Genomic DNA, 23,420 nt, shown 5'->3' with positions numbered 1-23,420 from the left:
CACATCTTGCCACAAGTCCATAGAAAAAGAATGGAACTGAAACGCATTTGGGATGGATCTGGCTTCGCGGCAAAATACCACTGATGTGAGCGGCACCTTACTTGCTCTGGGATTCGGGTTAAGCTCGAGCAAGTGGAGGCTCGGCACAGAACCGCTCATCTCTACTCTGCAGTTTTGGAGGAGAGTAGTGGCATTCAAGCTGGCGGATCTGGGGCCTAGCAGACCATCCACCACTGATGGGCTGCAGCGGTGGCAGGAAACCTAGGCAACGAACACCACAATTAACAATTTTTCTGTTCTTGAAAACGGATAGGAATTTTAATAAGAGGTAAATTGCAAAGTTGCAGCTGACGAGAACGATGATGCTACATTTTTAAAGGAAACTTTTTTTCTCAAATTTATTTCTTTCCATGCTGAAATCACATTTCTATTCGTGGTTTCTAATAAAACCAGCCTACATGCTGTAGGGAAATTAAGGAAGAAAAATTACCTATACGCTGTCTTCATCTCTGAAGTCCAAACAAAAAGAATAACCTCACCCAATACACTACACAACATTTATTAAGTAAATACAAAAAAAAAAAAAAGCCAAAAAAATTAAAGTAACAGTTAAACAGTGTATTGGACCTTTGTAAAACATTACAGAAATTTCACATTTCTTCGGTTTTATCTGTAGTGGAACTGGAAGTCATAGATTTCTCCAAAAGCACCAACATCTTCCCAAGTATCAGACCAACGTTGGCCATCTCAGTGCGGAGACCATGCAAGTCTGTAGCCATCGTCCTCTGGAGCTCACAAAGTTCTCGTAATCTCCGGCCTACACGTGAATCTGCTCTCTCAGGATGATCTTTCCTTCTCAGTCGAGATTCTTTGAGTGGTTTCTTCATTCTTTTTTGAAAGGGCTGACAATCTGAAGAAGCTGTAGATCTAGAAACAAACGAACGTCGTCTGAACTTGTTCTTCAATATTCTTTTCGGCCTTTGATATAATACGGGGTCATTGCTATCTGAAGAAGAATCTCTCTCCGACAGGTAGAGGTTTTCTGCAGGTGAACAATCCATTAATATTTCAGGAAGCTCTCGCTCCGAACTGGATACTGTGCCATCTTTTGCACCATCATGTAAATAGGCACAAGGTAACAAAGGCCTTTTTTGGTTATTTCGATCCAAATTCCTGATTTTAAGTCTGGAATTTTTCCGGGATCCTTCACCAAGGTGGTGGACATTGGTTTCCAAACCACCTTCATTTTGATGAGATACTTCAGAGTGGATTGTCCGGTGGTCTTCAGATGTAGGGTAGACTTGCCTAGGAGGTTTATCACTCCATGGTTTCTCTGTGGGAGGAGAATAATAAGGCATAAGAATCAGTTTTGGGGTGGTAAAATCAGAAGTATAAAAATCAAGTCAAATACTTACACACTGGGGAGTCTGTGGCTCAAGGTCCCGTAGCCTGAGCTACTGCAAAGGAGCAGAAGAGGTGATGTGGCTGACCTCACCTAGGTCTGACCTTTAAAAGAAATGATTTTTTTTTGGTTTTTAGATATATAAAAAATTGCCAATATACATGGCAGAAATCAAACTTTTTGGTTAATTAAAAGTAAAACTTAAATGGAATCTGTCAGCAAGTTTTTTGCTATGTAATCTGACGGCAGCATGATGTAGGGGCTGATACCTTGATTCAAGCAATGTATGACTTAGTTTACTGGGGGTACCAGTTGTAATAGAATCACAGTTTTCTCTGCTGCAGATCTTGCAGAGCTCAAAAAGAGGAGCCGACCCCACTAATTGGCAGCTTTCTGTCAATATACAGTGTACACAGAAAGCTGCCAATCCGTGCGGGGGGCGGGGCTGGACCAGGAGACACATGACACTTAGTCCTGTAGTCATAATATGCCGATATAACACTGAGTATATTGAAATTGTCTCTTCAGGGAGGAAGGAGACGAACTCTAGTGCCACCTATTGGAAGTAGCAATTCTAAAAGTAAAAATTGGCTCTTTAACGAGCCTTTTCACATGACCTATGATTTATGCCAGATCAGAACCTCAATTTGCAGACATGATGTTTCGGGGTGATTGCCCCTCGTCAGTGCAAAGTATGAGATCTGATATGGCTGTATGAGAAGCTAGAGTGGGGTCTAAGGGAAAAACTTTTCTCCTTGCGGAGACTGACAAACCAATCTGGCTGTCAGTGGTGAGGAGTCTTCTAGCTGCAATGCTCCTCTGGGAAATAATATAATCAGCTATAAAAGACTCCTCACCACTGACAGCCATATTGGTTTGTCAGTCTCCGCAAGGAGAAAAGTTCTCCACGGAGTATATCGAAACAGCAAAACACAGCCTAATAAGTGACACATTGCTGGAATCGGGGTACCTGTCCCTACATCATGCTGCACTCTGCTGACAGATTCCCTTTAAGGTTCAATGTTAATTCAGTTAAAATGCAGCAAGGTAAATAATCCTCTTACCTGGGACTTGGAGATCATCTATCTTCCTCAAACTGGCCAACTTATCGGGCACCTAGAACTTGTGTACTTGGGTGATTCTCCACAATGCTGCCATGTTCTTGATTACATTCATTTAATATTCAGACACCTTCTCGTCTCTGCAGTAGCCCAGGCTTCACATAAAAGTAGGGAGCACAATACAGGAATCGAAGGGGAACCACAGCCAAAAGTCAAAAAGTCATTCTAAGATGCCACGGATCATACATTTGTTCCACCAGTGAAAGGATGATCAAGTATAGCAATGTCCGAATTAAAACCAGACATTCTAGATTACTTGTGTCATCATGCGTCTTTAAAACAATGCTTACCCCTTCGTACGATGGATTAACGAGCAACTGCTAAAACGTTTTGCCCGGTAGCAAACCGCCATTATGAGTAGTAGTGGAACATTTACTAAAAAAAAAAATAAAAAAAACAAAAAACAAACACTTGTCGCAAATAGAAAAGTATTTTCATTTATTGGCGTCATCTCAGAAACAAGCTCTGTAGGTCTCCATTTTTCCCTCAGTCAGGAACCTCTCGCTCTCTTGCAAGGCCTTGTTGCCCAAAACATGCATTGTCCAGATTTATTCTGGGCCACAAATGTGTTCTCAGCCATTAAAACAACAAAAAGGTGAGCAGACAAGTTTAGTATTAACAATAAAAAGTCTCATAAAAGCCCCAGCGCAGGAGCACTGCCAAGATGGTAAAAGCTAAGTCAATGGAAAAATCAGTCCTTACGCTCAGTGCTTCACCTTCACCGTCCTGTACTCTCGAGTAGATGGGACTCGTATGGTATTATTCACTTGAGTGTAGGAACAAAACAACAGTCCAGTTCTCCATTAAAGGAGATGACCTTTACTTGGACAACCCCTTCTCATTGCCCTAGTTCTCCCCCGTAAAAATAAATAAGGCTGTACTCCCTTCCAGTGAAGCTGTAGTTTAAACGATGTCTGAAGCCGCTTTCCCGGGGCCCACGTGATTCATGACCCGCAAGCCCCACGACCAGTTAGCGCCCGCCGTCTGTCTCCCCGCCTTCAGACATTTGAGCAAGATGTGAGTGCTGCAGCGATTTCCTGTTCAAATGTCCAGAGGCGGAGAGGCGGAGAGAAGGAAGCTGGCGCTGAATGGTCCGCACCGGAAGAGAATATCGGCATAAGGGTACTTTACATGCTGCGACATCGCTAGCGATCTCATTAGCGATGTGAAATTCTAGAGCGCAAGTGCGATCTTTTGAGATCGCAGATGCGTTAAATGACCTATGTGTGATCCCGAAAGATCGCACTTGCGATCTAGAATGTCACATCGCTAATGAGATCGCTAGCGATGTCGTAGCATGTAAAGTACCCTTTAGTTAATTTTCTGCAGTGAACAAGAGGAATGAGAATGGGTTGTCCAATTAGTGGACATCTGCTTCAATGGAGAACTGGACACCTGTTTAATTCCTCCGATGCGGCTGTGAGACCAATTGGCACCGGCTTCCTCCTCCCCGACTTCTGACATTTGAGCAGGAAGTCAGCGCATAACTCACATCCTGCTCAAATGTCCGGAGGCGGAGAGCCAGACGCAGGTTGCTGATTGGTCGTTTGGTAATAACGTCACGTGGGCTCCGGCAACACTGCTTCAGACATCGTTGGAACCGTGGCCGCACCGGAGAGGAGGATAGGCTTATTTAAATATTCTGGGGTGAACAAGGGGAACAAGAAGGGGTTGTCCAAGTAGTGGACAACCCCTTTAAGCCAAACCACAACCATTCCATCACACCTAATCACAAAATATGTCCTCTTTTTTTTTTGTGGTTGAGTGGCCAATTTTTTTTTGCAAATTCTATCCAGCATTGAGTGTTATTTAACTTTGCTAACCACATAAATTAAGCAACTAAGTTTAGTCCTGTAAACAACAAACTTGCGTCTTGTGGCTTTCAGACCACTGCTGACTCCTTACTCCACTTGTCTGGCTTTTAAGTAGTCTGTTACAATACACGGGGAGTACGAACTCTGGCAGTGAAGGAAGAGGAGGCAACGTAGGAGGGTGCAGAGTACTAAGTGCAGGTATCCACCTCTCTGCGCCCATGAGGATCGGGCTGTGTCCTGCATAAGCATACTACATCATGCGTCACCAGCAGTAGCTCCTCCAGCACTGTTGTACCTAGCGGTAGAGTTTAGGCAGCACTACCATGTTTGCCTAAGCTAACTAGCGGTAGGTACAACATCAGCGCTGTAGGAGCTACTGCTGGTGGCACGGTGCAGGAGAGACATGATGTAGTATGCATATGCAGGACACAGCACGATCCTCTGGCCACGGACGGGGGGACAACTGCACCGACTACATTGCACTCTCCTACGTAGCCTCTTCCTCCACCGCTACAGGTCATACTCCCAGGGAGTGCAAATTACACAGGACTCATACATCCATTATACGGAGGTGAGATTAAATATTAGGGTAACATTATAAACACCAGAGAGATAGAAATTTAAGCCTAGAGTAGACTCCATGCAGATGAACCACCCCGGTGGCTTTCCAACAAGCCAACTCACACGATCAATACTTCTAGGGGTTGTCCCATTAGTAGTAGCCAGAGCAGAAGAACCACTTGAAATAATGTCCCTGGTACAGCCAAGAATTAAATATACAGCGTGCAAAACATCTGCAGGGAAATTGTGGGCCACATCCATTGGAGATGATAGCTGATCATTGGGATGTCAAATTTGGTGAAGATCCATTGCTTAAAATGGTTGGAACCATCATGAAACACAATTATTTTTTCTACTCTTGCACATAAAATCAAGACTACTGATGAGCGGGCACTGCTATGCTCCGTACTCTTAACGAGCAGTTGATTGCTCGGATGGACACAACTTGAGCACCAAAGTATAATAAAAAAGTTAATGTGGGACTCGAGCATTTTCAAGGAAAGATTTCCCAGAAAAATGCTCGGGTTCCCCATTGACTTGCATTTTACTCGGGTACTCAAATAGTGCCCATCTGAGCATTCAACTGCTCGTTATGAGTTCTGAGCACTCGAGCATGGTAGTGTCCGCTCATCACTAGTTACGAGTTCTGAGCACCCGAGCATGGTAGTGTCCGCTCATCACTAGTTACGAGTACTGAGCACCCGAGCATGGTAGTGCCCGCTCATCACTAGTTACGAGTACTGAGCACCCGAGCATGGTAGTGCCCGCTCATCACTAGTTACGAGTACTGAGCACCCGAGCATGGTAGTGCCCGCTCATCACTAGTTACGAGTACTGAGCACCCGAGCATGGTAGTGCCCGCTCATCACTAGTTACGAGTACTGAGCACCCGAGCACGGTAGTGCCCGCTCATCACTAGTTACGAGTACTGAGCACCCAAGCACGGTAGTGCCTGCTCATCACTAATCATCGGACCCATCAGGTCCGATTAATGCTGGTTTTTAAGAATCTTTATTTCCATGAATCTTCCAGTATCACTGAAACACATTCACTCTAGATTTACCAGATCTAAGCTGCTGTATCTATATTTTATGAAGATCCGGCCACTAGACCCTCACACTTTCAAGTCGTAATTTTTCAGCTGGATGGAAAAGCAATTACTGAAATGCACTGGAATTTATGTAAGTTGAACAATGAGAAGCCGTACAACTGATGCTCGTAGCCCAGTATTCAAGACTGCTGCAACGATATACAGAAATGTGGCTACACAAGTAAATCCTTACTGGGATCAAGTCACTCTAAATCTATTAATTCAGTAACTCAAACGTACAAAGCCTAGTGAGGGGGATTCAGTAGAAAAGCACATAATACTTTACATTGAAGCTTTGTGCATCAGACGAACTACTGTATACAAGTCACGGAGGGCAAGTACCACCAATTACCCACTGACAAAACATGCGTCGGGGGTGCGATATGGGCGAAACCCCTTTTACCACTTTCACTACTTTGTATACTATCCTTTATGATATCTATTCGCCTTGGCCACTTGGCGCATATATATTTATATTACTTTTCCAATAGTTTAAATCGCACTGCTCACGTAATGTAAAGTGTTGAATAGGTAGCACTGTATATACAATGTGAGCCATGGTATACTTTTTAAATTTATTGCATTGGCACTTTTATCACTGCTCACTTCATGCAAACTGTTGGTATACTGCGAGTGGATGTATAATGCGCATATGAACTATTTACCCCATCCCTTCGGATTTATTCAACGCGTTTTCAGTTTGGGTCTTGTTTTTACTGTATTTTAATTGATTTTTTGTAGCTTAAGATTTTTTTTTTTTTTCATCTTTATGTACACTTTCCGTTTTGTTTTTTTGCTCCCCTTCTTCAGAGAGCCGTAACTTTTTTATTTTTCCGTCAGTCTTGCCATATGAGGGCTTGTTTTTTGCGGGACAAGTTGTTTTAAAAATGAAACCATAAGTTTTACCATATAGTGTACTGGAAAAACTGCAAAAAAAAAAAAGTGATGGCACAATAGTTTTTGGGATGTTTTATTCACGGTGTTCACTATATGGTAAAACTGATGTGTAGGTGTGATGCCTGAGGTCGGTGCGAGTTTGTAGACACCAAACATGTATAGGTTTACTTGTATCTAATGGGTTAAAAAAAATTCACAAGCTTGTCCAATAAAAGTGGCGAACGTTTTGCGTGATTTTCCGAAACCCGTAGCGTTCATTTTCTGGGATCTATAGTTCAGTGACTGCTTATTTTTTGCGCCTCAAGCTGACATTTTTAATGCTACCATTTTTGCGCAGATGCTACGTTTTGATCGCCTGTTATTGCATTTTGCGTAAAACTTGCGACGCCCAAAAATTTTTTTGCCGCTACGCCGTTTACTGATCAGATTAATTGATTTTATATTTTGATAGATCGGGCATTTCTGAACGCGGCGATAAAAAAAATATATTATATATATATATATATATATATATACACATTGTTATTTTTTTTAACCCTTTAATTTTCAATTGGGTGAGGGGGGGGTGTGATTTGAACTTTTAGGGTTTTTTTATTTTTTGGAAAACTTTTTATTTACTTTTTTTTATTTTACTAGTCCCCCTAGGAGGCTATAGCGATCAGCAATCCGATCGCTCTGCACTATCTGCTGATCACAGCTACACAGCTGTAAACAGCAGATACGGTCACTTCCTGATTCATTCGGCTCCAGGCCGAGTGAAATCGAAAGTGAATCATCATAGCTACAGGCGTCATCACATGACCCTGTGCTACCATGGCAACTACCGAAAGTCACGTGATCACTCACGTGACTTCCGGTGGGGGTGGGGGGGGTAAGTGAAAATCATGGCCGCGCGTATATATATCTCGCTGCCAGACTTTGGCAGCGAGATGTAAGGGGTTAATATGTTACGGGTGGAATGCGATTCCACCCATAATATGCAGGCACACATGTCAGCTGTTGAAAACAGCTGATATGTGCGCGGATCACCGCATCCTGCCCGCGGCAGGGGTCGGGGCTTAACGTCACACGCTCCATGACGGATATATCCGTTAAAGGTCGTGAAGGGGTTAAATTTACTCAACCAATCCTTTTGTTTTGAAGGCAGATAAATCCGCTGCCGGTAACTTACTCTACTCTCTCCACGGAGAACATATTAAGGCTTGGTCAAGCTGAGTGCTCAAATTTATGGGGAAAGTCTGGAGAGATAGCTGCCGGTTATCAGTTATCTGTACAGACATCATTACACTACAAGACAAAGCGGCATGAAATCTTTTAAATGAGGATCTGTCACCAGATTTTTGCTCCCCCATCTGAGAGCAGTATAATGTAGAGACAGAGACCCTGATTCCAGCGATGTGTCACTTACTGAGCTGTTTGCTGTCATTTTGATAAAATTTTTGTTTTCTCTGCTGCAGATCTAGCAGTTATTCACAGCTCATGAATATGCTGGACTACCAGCAGCATGCCAAGTAGTCCTGTAATGATAATCCCTGATTAATCCGCAGTAGATTATCAAAAACTACACTAAGCAGCCCAGTAAGTGACACGTCACTGGAATCAGGGTTTTTGCCCCTACATTATGCTGCTCTCCGATTAGGTGGCAAAAACCTGGTGACAGATTCCCTTTAAGATCCATTTCTCACTATTAGGCATTTGATCAACTCTGGATCCAAAATAACCAGAGTGCAAACAGTCATTGTCTGATTTAAGGGGGTAAAATGTGACATTCCTTTTAGACTAGTATAAAGTAGAAAGGCAATATCCAATTCTTCAATACAAAGAGGATACGGAGAATCGGGCTATGAATATCTGGCAGACGTTAGGCTGGCTGTACGCATTAGATAACTGCAGAATCTCTGCGCTATTAATTGAGTCTTCCAGTTTTTACATGAACACTAATTATGTGATCAGCTTCACTTCACCCAAGATGCTTCAGGCCTTTCCAAAAAAAGGAGAAAAATCTATTTTAGCTTCACCATGCTCCTCTACCTACATATACACAGTCTCTGAACATTAGTGATAATCAACCACTGGCAACACAGGGTTTTCTAGATGTAGAAGCTGATCTTCTGATTCCATAAGGCCTAAGCCACACGGCGAGAAAATTGGTGCGAGTGGAGTGCGATAAAACATCGCATTCTACTCGGACCAATATTAGCCTGTGTGACAGCACACGAGCGTTTTCTCAGCCCTAATCGGACCGAGAAAACAATCGCAGCATACTGCGACTGTAATGTGAGACTCTCTCTCTCCCATTCAAGTGAATGGGGCGAGAGAAAAAAAAAAAAAATCGCGGTACACCGGTGTTCTGTGTGTGCAGAGAGAGAATCGCAATAGCAGACTATGGAGGAGAGCGGGAAAGAAATCCCTCCCCTCCTCAGAGCTGGCCCGCCCCCCGCAGCTGTGGTCCGCTCGCACAGTCGGACCTCAGTAGCAGGTACACTCGCATGACACTCTGCTCCTGCTGTGCTGCCAGCGCGAGCTGAGTGTCATGTGAGCATCGCACTAGTGCCCCGGGTGGCCCCGGCATAAGAGCAGCACTGGGAGCTTTATGTCCTGGTGTCTATGTGACAGGGACCTTATTATTTGATGTCCCATCAGTATCCGGTGCTTCCATTGATCACGTGAGGTCACAATCATGAGGCCATAAAAGAGCATATTCTTACTAAAATGAACCTTGTCCACTGACTCGGGTTTTTTTTTTTTTAAAAAAACCAAAACAATACTGTGCTTCACTAACTCTCCTGGGGTCCAGCCCCGAGTTTCCACTGTTACCCCCAGTGTTTGTGATCGTCTGCAGCGCTGAAATCACAACTACACGACTGCAGACAACTGAACTTCCGCGACTTTCAGACTTGATGTCACGAGCCGCTGAGCTCATAGATTGGCTGCAGTGCTGTCGATGTGACTTCAGCTCTGCATACAATAGAAGAGGCTCAGCACCGGACCTGGGGAGGAGGAGTACGGTTGAGCTATTTTTTTTTTTTTAAAACAAAATGTAGGCAGGGCAAAAGTTTTCTGAAACCAGAAAACTCCTTTAAAAGAGAAAACACTATATATTATAAGAATATTGGTAATCAGAGGGGTGTCATAACCATACAGCTCACAGAACTACAAGATGACCCCAATACTCACACATTATATATATATATATATATATATATATATATTCACACTTGCGCAAGTCTCGCATCGCATCACCCGGCACAGCCGCACACTCTCCGGACAGGAGCGTCTCAGCTGCATAGAAATATATGCAGGAGAGTGTGTGGCCGTGCTGGGTGATGCGATGCGAGACTCACGTGAGATACGCACAAGTATGACTCCGCGTTTATTCCGATCAGGGGGTCTTTTTCAAAACTACATAGGAGGACCTACAATGGTTTCATATGAACCATTCAAAAAGAAGCAGCTGAGATGTGTATAATGACGTATGTTCTGCAGCAGCTGTGGTATAGATAAGACACTTACAGCTGCTGCAGAACCTCTTAAGAAAAGAGTACTACATGTCAAATCAATGCTTTGCAGAGAAAAATACAAGAGACGAGCAGCACAATGAAACAGATGCGCACACCAGACACCGAGGCCCCATGGTTCGCACATTTCTGGTTTAACCAAATGATTTCTATCCATTTAGAAGTCGCACTAATGGATTGTTGAAGCAGGACGGCTGGAAATATCAAACCCATACCTACACCACGGCCACTTATTAGCCCTCATATGAAGCAGAGCTATTATTAGTGCGGAGCAGAACAGCTGCAACACAGAAGCCCAGGCCGAGCGCTGCCATTGTTCTCACTGACATCATGAACATGGAATGGACATCGGGGTTTACAAGACGACATTTTGTTTTAAGACATATGGCAACAAGGGCAAATAAGTCACCTTGGAGGGACTGGGGCTTTATTTTTTTAATACCCGACTAACACAAAAATGAGCAGTGTATTAAGAATATCAAAGACGACATCTGCAAGGAGTTTGTATGTTCTCCCCGTGTTTTCTATGCGTTCTCAAGTTTCCTCCCAGACTCCAAAGGATAATAGGAGATTAGATTTTGAGCCCCAATGGGGACAGAGATGATGATGTCTGTAAAGTGCTGCAAAATATTATGGCGCTATAGAGGCAAAGCATAAAGAAGTACCAGCTTAGTAGATGTAATGCACGAAGATTGGCACTGCAGATTTCACATCCCTGTCCATTGATCCGGCGCTTGTCATCCTTTTTCTTTTTTTGCTACGTATAGGTCCCATGGACATACCCTAAAAAGAGTATTCCCATCAATGATCTATCCTCAAGAATGGCAATATCTGAGCACCAACAATCTGCAGCACCAAAATGAGCCCACACTACCCATGACAGCAAACACTGCCCCTCGTTCATATGGCGGCGTCTGGTACTGCATCTCAGACCCACTGCCTCGATCATTGAGCTGCCGACCTCTGTGATGGACAATGCTGTGTATAAGGCTATGTGTCCATGTTGCTTTTGTATGTGATTCTTTTCTGCACACAAAAAACCTATTTTGGCAGGAAAAAAAACTGCTGAAAAAAATAGTGATTTCCGGGGTTCCTGTGCTGTATCCCTGCGATCGCCACCAGGTCTCCGGCTGATCTTACAGCTAGGAATCTGCTCTCACTGACCGGAGCGGCGGTGTCCGCACCGCTCCCCCTGAATGCTGTGATCAGTGCGATCGCAGCATTCAGAAGGCAGGGAGAGGGATCGCTTACCTCTCCCTGGCGATCGTGTCCCTGTAATGCAATCACAGGGACCAGATCACTGCCATAGTAACCCTGGGTCGTCACCATGAGAATCCCAGGTTACTGAGCTACAGAGAGCCTCACAGACCATGCTGTATGTACGGTGTGTGAGGTGAAGTGCTGCGCTATAATCCACTGTAGTGATAAAGCATTGCAATGGATTATAGAAACTCAGAAAAAAAACCCCAAACAAAAAAAAAAAAAAAACAATTGACACGCTGCTTCTTATTTCAGCAAAAAATAAATCTGCAAGGAAAAAAAGAAGCAGCGTGTGTACAGCAAGTCACAATTCTCATAGACTTTGCTAGGATGCAGTTTGCTTGCTTTTATTGATTAAAATAAGCAAGGCGAAAAAAAAACAAACTCACTCCACGTGGGCACATAGCCTAATGCCGGCGTCACACGGTACGATATATCGGGCGATATGTCGTCGGGGTCACGGAATTAGCGACGCACATCCGGCATTGTTAGAGATATCGTAGCGTGTAACACCTCCGAACGACTGAACGAGCAAAAATACTCACCTTATCGTTGCTCGTCGACATGTCGTTCATTTTCAAAATGTCGGTCCTCTTTCTGTGCTCCGGTTGTTCATCGTTCCCGAGGCAGCACATATCGCTCCGTGTGACACCCCGGGAACAACGAACTACAGCTTACCTGCGTCCGTCCGGCAATGCAGAAGGAAGGAGGTGGGCAGGATGTTACAACCCGCTCATCTCCGCTTCTATTGGCCGGCGGCTGTGTGACGTCGCTGTGATGCCGAACGTCCCTCCCCCTTCAGGAAGAGGATGTTCGCCACCCACAGCTAAGTCGTGCGGGAGGTAAGTAGGTGTGACGGGGGTTTAAAGACTTTGTGCGCCACGGGCAATGAATTGCCCGTGACGCACAAACGACGAGGGCGTGTGCGATCGCACGATATATTATTATTATTATAGCGCCATTTATTCCATGGCGCTTTACGAGTGAGAGAGGGTATACGTACAACAATCATTAACAGTACAAGACAGACCGGTATAGGAGGGGAGAGGACCCTGCCCGCGAGGGCTCACAGTCTACAGGGAATGGGTGATGGTACAATATATAATATATATATCGTCCCTTGTGACGCCGGCATAAGAGTAGGACAGCTCAACAATGACACCAAACATAGGGTCACATCAAAGAAAGGTTGCCTTGCCGTGGTTGATGGGCTCACATGAACTGGCCAATGAGTGTGCTCAATACCTTCACTTTTCTAAATTATATTCCACATGGCATTATTGCATTTTATAGTTCATATATTCTGTGTTTGCACATAGCTTAGCGCTTACAGAGGCTGCTGTATTCTTTTGCATGTGTTTTGTATCGGTATTCACACTGGCACCTATTCACACTTACCATGTTCTATTTGGCGATGCAGTTTTTCTTTTAGAATGACAGAAAACCATGGTAAGCTCCAAATTTGTAGGTATGTATGCAATTATTAACTATTATTTCATTGATAAAGAATCTCTAAAAACATGATGTTCTCTGTGGATGTTTTGGTATCACAATCCCAAGAAACATTTCAGAAAACAATGCCCACATTCTCCCTTCTACACACATTTACCTTGGGAAACTGCGACGGAAGGCAGCTGGAGTGTGGAGAATCCAATACTTCCATTAATGAGTTGAGCGTTTGTTCCTGAATTGGGGATCTGGACAATGCCGTACGGGTTTATTTGTATGGGAGTGGTAAATGTAACAACTGTTCCGCCATCTTGAGAAGCAGCAGCCGGCTGGATAGTCTCAGTCTTGACTTCTGTCGCAGGTATTAACCCTGGGAAAGAAGACTGTATATTTGTAGTGTACGTGGAGGAAGAATCTGTCAAACCAGCTTGAAGAACCTTTACTTCCTCAGGGGAGGACACTAAGATGTCGGAGTTCGGAACACCATTGCTTACAATGGTGGAGGCCACTTTTGGAGAATTTAATGTCACCGTTGGCGAATTTGCCACATTTAAACCGTTAAGAAGCACGCCGTTGGGTCCCTGGATAAATGAGCCCCCGTTTAGGAAAACAGGTGAAGTGTTGGAAGATACCAAACTTCCATTTAACAGCACTCCAGAAGAACCTAAGGAGATCTTATTCCCGATGTGCTGCATATACACGGCATCGGCGTGCGCGGGAAGGCTTATGTTGGAGAGGCCATCTGAGCTGGGAAGAGGATGTGGAGATAAGTCGTCTTGGCCTTTGCTCGATTCATCTTCAGTGCTGTGGTTTCCATCCGACTCACTAAAGAAGCAAAGTAAAGAACACAAACAAGAGAAATCATTAACCCAACTGCCATAGAAATGGAAGTAACACTACTTGACGGTATTATTTATAAGCAAACAAGAGGTTCAGGGTGACCTCTTGTGAGGGGACTAATGGACACTTCAGCTTGCCTGAAGTGGCAAGAAGCAAACACAGAAGGGCCAATTTGGCAAATATATGGTAATCGAGTGGTGGGCGCTTGTAAACGTACACCAATTGTTATGCAGTAAAAAACAAATACGGAACCAAGGAGAATAAAAGGGCACAGAAACAGGAAGAGCGAGGAGTTTTCTCCAAGGCACTCAATTACATAATCTCCAATTGCAGAAAATAGGACATTTTGGAGCATGTAATTATTGTCCAGCCAAGGAGTAAGGGGTGACCTTAATTATATACATCCTGATCACAGAAGGCCAGAATGCCCCAGAGGTGTTAACGTATGGGAAGAGCTGCAGAGAAGTGGGGGAGGTTTTACTTTAAACCAGGAAGCGTTAGTTTAGAAAACCCAAGGAATGTTACCTGTCCACGTTTACCCATCCATCAACCATCCCCCCTCCCCCCACATCTGCACGCTGTAAACTGGGAAAGGGGGGATAGAAAGATTGGCAAAAAAAGACAAAAATTGCTCTGCAGCACATGCCTGCATCTAGACCATTAAGATCTCGCTCAAATGCATTGTGTGGGGCTGTCATATCTGAAGGAGAGGCATAGCTGCGTACTTAAGCCCATGAATATTTTACAAGCTGCAAAAGGTTTGATCTATGACATATACTTTCACATTTACCATAGCGGGGATACGGAAACATGCCTGCTACATACTTTCAGGAAAGGCCAATCAAGCTCAGGACGATTTTACTACTAAACTAGAGGTACGAATCCTAAAAGAAGAAGAAAAATATACACCGTCTTGCAGTAATCTGATGAGAAATTAAACCAAATGCAAATTAGCATAGACGTGCACTGAGGCGTGTCCATGTACTGTATTGACACGCCTCCAGTGCACTTTCAGGCTAATTTGCATGCAGCTTCAAGGCTTGATTTCTCAGCACTGGCAGTTGGGAATACTACAAGAAGTATAGTTGTAACCATACTCCTAGTTCAGTAGTAAAATCATCCCGACAGATACCTGCGAAAGAGCACAGGGCCATATTATAGCTCTGCTGGTCCGCCATATTGGTATCCTTTAGATATGTGTTTTTTTAAAGGATTTTGTCTTTTTTCTTGCACCTGGTGTGGTGACACATGTAGAGGAAAAAACTTTTTTAATATAAAGAAAATAAAATATAATATAGTATATATATAAAAAAAAAAATCAGTGAACGCTAAAAAAAAAAAAAAAAAAATAAAAATTGCTGGACTCCCCTTGTATTTATGCATTTCAGAATCTCATCACAAGGAGACAAATGGACATCTCATAGTCCTTCTAATACAGCAGTCTAACATCAGTACGATACACTGCTATGACCACTGCACCATAATGAGCGCCGCGCGCAAGACTGTGCGCAGCGCCGCGCGCAAGACTGTGCGCAGCGCCGCGCGCAAGACTGTGCGCAGCGCCGCGCGCAAGACTGTGCGCAGCGCCGCGCGCAAGACTGTGCGCAGCGCCGCGCGCAAGACTGTGCGCAGCGCCGCGCGCAAGACTGTGCGCAGCGCCGCGCGCAAGACTGTGCCCAGCGCCGCGCGCAAGACTGTGCCCAGCGCCGCGCGCAAGACTGTGCCCAGCGCCGCGCGCAAGACTGTGCCCAGCGCCGCGCGCAAGACTGTGCCCAGCGCCGCGCGCAAGACTGTGCCCAGCGCCGCGCGCAAGACTGTGCCCAGCGCCGCGCGCAGGACTGTGCCCAGCGCCGCGCGCAGGACTGTGCCCAGCGCCGCGCGCAGGACTGTGCCCAGCGCCGCGCGCAGGACTGTGCCCAGCGCAGGACTGTGCGCAGCGCAGGACTGTGCGCAGCGCAGGACTGTGCGCAGCGCAGGACTGTGCGCAGCGCAGGACTGTGCGCAGCGCAGGACTGTGCGCAGCGCAGGACTGTGCGCAGCGCAGGATTGAGCAGCTGTACACAGGTTGTCAGGCTGTAATCATACACGTCTCTGTGGCAAGTCTATACTAGGCATCTTTTTAGGACTTGACATCTGTTCATGGTCTGTAACATCTTCGCTGCTTTGGCCACCATTATAAATTATAAGGATGAATAACCATCTATTTAGGCACAGAACTGCAAAGATCATTTTTAGTGACTGTCCACTCAGTAGATTAAATAAGTATCTAGAAATAAGCAGAGCACAGACCATTCTGCAAATACAACACAGCACAATATTTCAGTATTGTACGCGCCTTTCAGTCGAGAAAGAGGAAAAAAAAAAAAAAAAAAACACCTTCGGGCAACTTCGCTCATTAGGTTCTGCAAATGGGAGGCGGAAAGAGACAGAACAGGGAAGGGCTGAACATTCTGTAGGAAGAACAGGTCACCTCCACCTGGCAGGCCCAACCAGTCACAAACCAGAAATGCCTTATCTCTACAGAAGACAAGAAACCAACCCCTGCAAAGCCGCAATGTCCCAGACTCACTACTACCCCTGTACCTTGATCTCAGACATAAGAATAAGCCGAGTATAGGCCCAGGGTAACCGGCGGCCAGAAAGACACCATTCACGTGACACTTTTTCGACCTGATTTCCCTATTAACACAGCTGGGCTGATCCTGCATGTTATTGCAGAGGAGATAAGCAGATGCCACTGGTCTCCTGAGGATAGGAAAAAATAAAATCCTATCTTTGTGTGGGTTTCCTCCAGCTTCCACCCTCAACCAGTACAGAGGCCGCAGCCTTCACAGATATGGGGGCTTGCAGATTTAAACTTTTCTTATGGATGGTGTTAACTATTTGGTGATAAAACGTTTTCTTAAAAAGAAAGACAACTTCCAGGTAACAAAAGGATTCAAACTATCATGAAGGTGTTAAAAGTGTGAAGCCCCCTGTATCCCCCCTGCCTCCAAAAACAACCAAGTGGCAGCTAAGGGGAACAAGCTCACATCTGTTCTAACACTCTCCTGTGCAGTCATAGGGGCTTACAGCAATCTCAGCCCCCTCTGGCTGAGGATCAGCACCCCTTCTCCCCCCCTCTACCCAGCAGAAGTGATTTATTTTCGTATAAGCAGCATAATCTAGCCCAGTGCATGAGGGAAAATTACCAACCCCTTACCAAAGCCACCAGACCTTACCGGAAAGGTGTACGCAGCCGCAGACAGCCGGATCATAAAAATGGACAAGCAAATGAGCGAGCCGATCAAAGGGCACTGGCACACAAGGAGTCGTCTCCCAGCTAGGATTTCAATGAAACCCGAGCTCAATGAGTTTAGAATCAGGTTTCAAAACACTGCAGCCGGATCTGCCACGCTCTCCGCAGCATCAAATTTTAGTAAATCATTTACTCTGTCAAATTTAAATTTAGACACCCAATCCTGAGCGATAACGACATTCACTCAAAATAACGGCCCATGGAGCCAATTCACCAAATTACTAAACCAATATCTACCAAAATATAGGCTAGAACTTGTCCTTGCGATTCCACCAGACTTCCCATAAATGACCTACATGAAATAGTATGAGTATGCGGAACCTTTCACTGTCATACCACCCCCTTCCCATAAGTGACCTATATGCACCAACATACGGTAATTCTCTAGAGCTTTTTATTGTGGTATCCCCCCCATAAATTACCTACATGCACCAGTATGATTCTTCAGGACCTTTTTACTGTAATGCCACCACCCAAAAATGACCAACATGCACTAATGGTTCTTCAGAACCTTTCCTTGTGATACCACCCTCATAAATGACCTACGTGCACCAATATGATTCTTCAGAACCTTTCCTTGTGATACCACCCCTATAAATGTCCAGATATGATTCTTCAGGACCTTTCCTTGTGATACCACCCCCATAAATGTCAGATGTGCAGATATGATTCTTCAGAACCTTTCCTTGTGATACCACCCCCATAAATGTCAGATGTGCAGATATGATTCTTCAGAACCTTTCCTTGTGATACCACCCCCATAAATGTCAGATGTGCAGATATGATTCTTCAGAACCTTTCCTTGTGATACCACCCCCATAAATGTCAGATGTGCAGATATGATTCTTCAGAACCTTTCCTTGTGATACCACCCCCATAAATGTCCGACGTGCACCAATATGATTCTTCAGAACCTTTCCTTGTGATACCACCCCCATAAATGACCCACGTGCACCAATATGATTCTTCAGAACCTTTCCTTGTGATACCATCCCCATAAAGTACATACATGGATCAATAAGCTTCTACAGAACTTTTCCTTGTGATACCAAGCCTGTAAATTACATACATATTCCGATGACAACTTTTCCTTGGGATACCATCCCCTATAAATTACCTATATGCACTAATATGATACTTCAGAACCTTTCACTTTGATACCACCACCCCACAAACAGACCAACATGCACTAATCATTGTCCAAAACTTTTCCTTGTGATACCAGCCCCATAAATTACTTACATGCACCAATTTGAGAACTTTTCTTTGATACCACTCCTTTTTCCTTAAATGACTTACAAATACTGATATAAGAACATATCCTTGTGATAACACCCCCATAAATGACCTCCATGCACCAATATGAGTATTCAGAACTTTTCCTCTAGATACCACCCTCCATAAATTACCTCCATGCACCAATATGATTCTCCAGAACTTTTCATTGTGGTACCACCCCCATAAATGATTCTTCAGAACTTTTCCTCTAGGCACCACCCCCTTTCCCATAAATTAGCCACATGCACAAATAACATTTTTCAGAACTTTTTCCTGTGATACCACCCCCCTTTGCTAAATCCCCCACGCGTGTCAATATTCAGATTTATAGGGTTATTGGTGCATTTTTTGCTGTGTATACATGGAATCACGGAGCAAGTCTCCAGTTTTCTGGAGTAAGGAGAAAAAAGAAAGTTGTGCCGAGTGCAGCGCCATATTGCAGCAGCAGCAGCAGCACAATGGAGCGGCCGGAGCTCTCACCTCTTGGACTGCGCCTCGGACGGGTTGCGGTCGCGCTGCCGCCGGTTCTTGAACCAGTTGCTGACCTGGGTGAGGGACAGGCCGGTGATCTTGGCCAGGTTCCGCTTGGCGGCGGGGGACGGGTACCGGTTGTGCTTGTACAGCTCCTTCAGCGCGTTGCGGGACTTCTCCTTGAAGCAGTAGACGGTCTCCTCTCCGTCCCAGATGGTCCGGGGCAGCGGGAACTTCCTCCGCAGCCGGTACTTGTCCACCGCCCCCAGGGGTCTCCCCCGGGCCTTTTCCGCCTCGTTATACCGAGCCTTGTACCACAGATCCTGCAGCACGGCGTGGTTGGACGGCTCGAAGTTGTGACTCTCCAGCACCGAGAAGAGCTCCGGGTACCTGCCCTGGTGGAAAGCCACGAGCGCCCGGGCTTTCAGGATACTCTCATTGCCACGTAGCAGGTCACTCTGGGGCAGCGACCACAGGAACCGGGCCAGCCTGTCCAGATCCCCTCCCTGCTGCAGAGCCTCGCACACGCAGGCGACATGCTCCGGCGAGAAGGCGAGCGTGTACGGGGCCCCAGCGCCGCCGCCGATCACAAGTTCGCTCTTGATCCCTTCCTCTGTCCCGGGCTGGTGTGCATGCTCCATAGAGAAGGGAGCCGCGTCCAAGGCATCTTCCTGCTTGATCTCTATTGCATTTGGGATCCCGTTGGAAGGGGAAGACATTTTTTTTTTCCCCCCTTCTGTTAAAAAAAAAAAAAAAGTCCACCCCTCCCGTCTGATCAGGTTTCCATCGGCCACGCAGCGATCATTACTTCCCCCCCTCCCCTGAAGTGTAAACGGATCGCAGCAATGTGACTACTACACAACTGCAAAAACTGGCAGGAACGTCCTGGCCTGGAGCAGGGAGAACCATTGGGGGAACTGAGGTGGGCGGGGACTTTGGCATGTAAGACCGGCCGTTGCTGCGGCAACCGTCACTCAGAGCGTTCCCTCCCCCTCCACCTATCCCGTGCGGTCACAGGCTGCACAGACACCTCCACCTGGCCCGAGCCTGCGCCCCACACTCCCGACTCCTCTGCCCCCCACACTCCCGACTCCTCTGCCCCCCACCGCTCCCGACTCCTCTGCCCCCCCCCCCCGCACTCCCAACTCCTCTGCCCCCCCCCGCACTCCCAACTCCTCTGCCCCCCCCGCACTCCCAACTCCTCTGCCCCCCCCGCACTCCCAACTCCTCTGCCCCCCCCCGCACTCCCAACTCCTCTGCCCCCCCCCGCACTCCCAACTCCTCTGCCCCCCCGCACTCCCAACTCCTCTGCCCCCCCCGCACTCCCAACTCCTCTGCCCCCCCCCCGCACTCCCAACTCCTCTGCCCCCCCCCCCCCCGCACTCCCAACTCCTCTGCCCCCCCCCCCCGCACTCCCAACTCCTCTGCCCCCCACCGCTCCCGACTCCTCTGCCCCCCCCACACTCCCGACTCCTCTGCCCCCCACCGCTCCCGACTCCTCTGCCCCCCCCGCACTCCCAACTCCTCTGCCCCCCCCCCCCGCACTCCCAACTCCTCTGCCCCCCCCCCCCCGCACTCCCAACTCCTCTGCCCCCCCCCCCGCACTCCCAACTCCTCTGCCCCCCCCGCACTCCCAACTCCTCTGCCCCCCGCACTCCGAACTCCTCTGCCCCCCCCGCACTCCCAACTCCTCTGCGCCCCACACTCCCAACTCCTCTGCCCCCCGCACTCCGAACTCCTCTGCCCCCCGCACTCCGAACTCCTCTGCCCCCCACCGCTCCCGACTCCTCTGCCCCCCCACCGCTCCCGACTCCTCTGCCCCCCCACCGCTCCCGACTCCTCTGCCCCCCCACCGCTCCCGACTCCTCTGCCCCCCCACCGCTCCAAACTCCTCTGCCCCCCACTCCTCTGCCCCCCACTCCTCTGCCCCCCACTCCTCTGCCCCCCCACCGCTCCCAACTCCTCTGCCCCCCCCACCGCTCCCAACTCCTATGCCCCCCCCCCCCACCGCTCCCAACTCCTCTGCCCCAACAATGCTGTCATAGGCAGCATTCAGAGCCTGCGGAGTGTGGCCCCCAGGAAGACATCAGCTGGCACTTCACTTGAATTATGGGGGGCTCCACCTTAGGCTATATTCACACAGAGCATATTTTCTGCGTTTTGTTTTTTTTTTTTCTGCAAAACCTTATTTCTTGGCAGTTTAAAAGCTGGGTTTTTTTGCCAAGTTATTGCCTAACTTTTTTAAAAAATGTTTTTTTGTTTTTTATTTATGCAGAATTTTATTTCTTGGCAGTAAATAAGCTACACTTTTGCTGCATTTTTTGTGTTGTTTTTTTTTGCAGCAAAACTTGATTTATTATAAGTATGTAAACTGCTTTTTTGCAGCGGTTTTTTTGCTTTTTTTTTTTCCCAGCAAAACCTGATTTAGGGTATGTTCACACAGGGCTTTTTTGGTAAGTTTTTGCTGCACTTTTTAGGCCCCTTTCACACGTCAGTTTTTTGCCATTGCGTCACAATCCATTGGCTCGATGGATCTGTCCGCAGATTGTGGAAAAACTGATGCCACGGATCCATCGCATCAGATTTTTCAGCCCAACACCCCATCTGAGCATGCTCAGTTAAAAAAAACAGAATCTGTCGCCGGATTCCATCATTTGATGGATTACGCCGAATCCTGCGACCATAGGCTTCCATTCTACCAAACGACAGATGGCGTCAGATCCGTCGCTGTCCGTTTTTTCGACATAGACAAAAAAAGTTACTTTTTCCGCTGTCTCCATCCAACGGACAAACCATTTTCGACGGATGAAACGTGAGGCCATCCATCGCTAATACAAGTCTATGAGAAAAAAACGGATCCAGCGGCATCAGTCGCCGGATCCATTTTTTTCCAAAATTCGACGGATTGTGACTGATGGCAAAAAACTGATGTGTGAAAGGGGAATCGAGGCTGCTTTCACACTTGCGTCGTTTTGCATCAGTTGCAATCCGTTGTGTGACTGATGCAACGGATGCGTTGCAGATAGTGCCACAACTGATGCAACTGATGCTGCAAAAAAACAACAAACTGATCCGTTGCTTTTTTTTCCCCGGAATTTACTCATCTGAGCATGCTCAGTTGGTAAATGATGGATCCGTCACAGGAATCCATCCAGTGACACATTCCAACGGATTCCACTCCTATAGGCTTCCATTATAAAAACGACGGAATCCTGCACATTGCAGATGACTCAAAAGAGATTTCCTGCCACAAGATCAGGAAAAACAAGTACCAAAAAAGCCCTGTGTGAACATAGCCTTGTTATCCGTATATAAGCTGCTTTTTTTGCAGCGTTTTAAGTGTGTCGTTTGTCTACAGTACGTTTAAATAAAGGTAGTTTAACTTATGCAAAAACATAGCAAAACATGCAGCTGCGTTTTTTCCACTGATTGTTTTCAACGGTGAAAAAAACAAAAACTCCGAAAGAATTGACATGTTGCTTCTTTCAAAAACGCAGCAGGTTGCCATTTCAGTCAGGGGACAACAAAGAGAAAATGTGTGTGCGCATGAGATGTCTGCAATGTCATTGGTTTTGTTAGTACTGTTAAAGGCAGGTTTTTATTAGCATGGATTTGCATAAAACTGGGAAAAAAACGCCATGTGAACATAGCCCTACTTTTCTGACCTGATTGCTACAGGTTGGTTTGTTACTATTTATATATAAATGTTGCTAAGTGTGAAAACACACACTTCCAGCTACAATATATATTAACCTTTATAATATTTTTTTATATATTGTGCAGTTTAATAAAACCTCTGTAGGCAGGTGTTTGGGTCCGGAGATCATTACCAATCGTAAAAGCCCTTAGACCTGTATTAGGGTATGGGAGGGGGCCACATTAAAGTTTGGAATGGCACCACTTCCCCACACCATGTAATGTCCCACCACTTGCAGAGTAAGGCTATGTGCGCACATGTGCGCTCTGCACCGCACCGAAAAGGTGCGCTTCAGAGCGCAGCTGAAAAGCTGCGTTCTGAAGCGCATGGTGCCGGCGAGAACGTGCGCTCTGCCTGCAGCTCCTGCCATAGACAGAGCAGGGGCTGCCGGCAAAGCGCACGGAGGTGACGTCACTTCTTAGAACGCAGCGATTCGGGCAGCAGCCGAAGCGCTGCGTTCTAATATGCCACGTGCGCACGGCCCCTGCACAATCTCCATAGATTGTGCAGGGGACGCAGGATGCATGCAGTTACGCTGCGCTACAAAGCGCAGCGTAACTGCATGAATTACGCACACGTGCGCACATAGCCTAAGAGGGGCCAGCGGCATAGCTTGAAGATTGCAGGCCCCAGTGTAAAATCTCCATTAGGGTCCCAACAAACACAAATCTTTAATAGTAATTGTCCTTCATCTAGAGTGAGGGGTTATTTAGCACCCCCCCCC

At 46.5% G+C, this 23,420-nt stretch overlaps 1 protein-coding gene across 2 annotated transcripts; it reads right to left on the bottom strand.

The window, feature by feature from the left end:
- Window positions 1-630: 630 nt before the first annotated feature.
- Window positions 631-19,725, bottom strand: SIX4 (SIX homeobox 4). Of its 2 annotated transcripts, none has more exons than XM_075331045.1 (3): window positions 19,009-19,725; window positions 13,273-13,937; window positions 631-1,333 (listed from the first exon to the last, which is right to left on the bottom strand). In XM_075331045.1, the coding sequence occupies exons 1-3, from the start codon at window positions 19,716-19,718 to the stop codon at window positions 651-653; spliced, it is 2,058 nt and encodes a 685-aa protein (XP_075187160.1). In that variant the 5' UTR covers window positions 19,719-19,725; the 3' UTR covers window positions 631-650. The 2 variants fall into 2 exon arrangements, with proteins under 2 accessions (XP_075187160.1, XP_075187161.1); XM_075331046.1 differs by lacking the exon at window positions 631-1,333 and adding an exon at window positions 11,136-11,186.
- Window positions 19,726-23,420: the final 3,695 nt, after the last annotated feature.

The sequence above is a fragment of the Anomaloglossus baeobatrachus genome, chromosome 12, assembly GCF_048569485.1.
Source record: "Anomaloglossus baeobatrachus isolate aAnoBae1 chromosome 12, aAnoBae1.hap1, whole genome shotgun sequence".
NCBI lineage: Eukaryota > Metazoa > Chordata > Amphibia > Anura > Aromobatidae > Anomaloglossus > Anomaloglossus baeobatrachus.
This window is presented reverse-complemented; position numbering and strand designations above follow the sequence as displayed.

What these genes read in the sequence shown, in the direction of transcription:
- SIX4 (XM_075331045.1), bottom strand. Translation starts at nt 19,718, where the DNA reads ATGTCTTCCCCTTCCAACGGGATCCCAAATGCAATAGAGATCAAGCAG. An exon ending in TCCGAGGCGCAGTCCAAGAG is followed by an intron (nt 13,938 to 19,008) that starts GTGAGAGCTCCG and finishes TTGCTTCTTTAG; the next exon opens with TGAGTCGGATGGAAACCACA. An exon ending in TTCCGTCGCAGTTTCCCAAG is followed by an intron (nt 1,334 to 13,272) that starts GTAAATGTGTGT and finishes CTCCTCCCACAG; the next exon opens with AGAAACCATGGAGTGATAAA.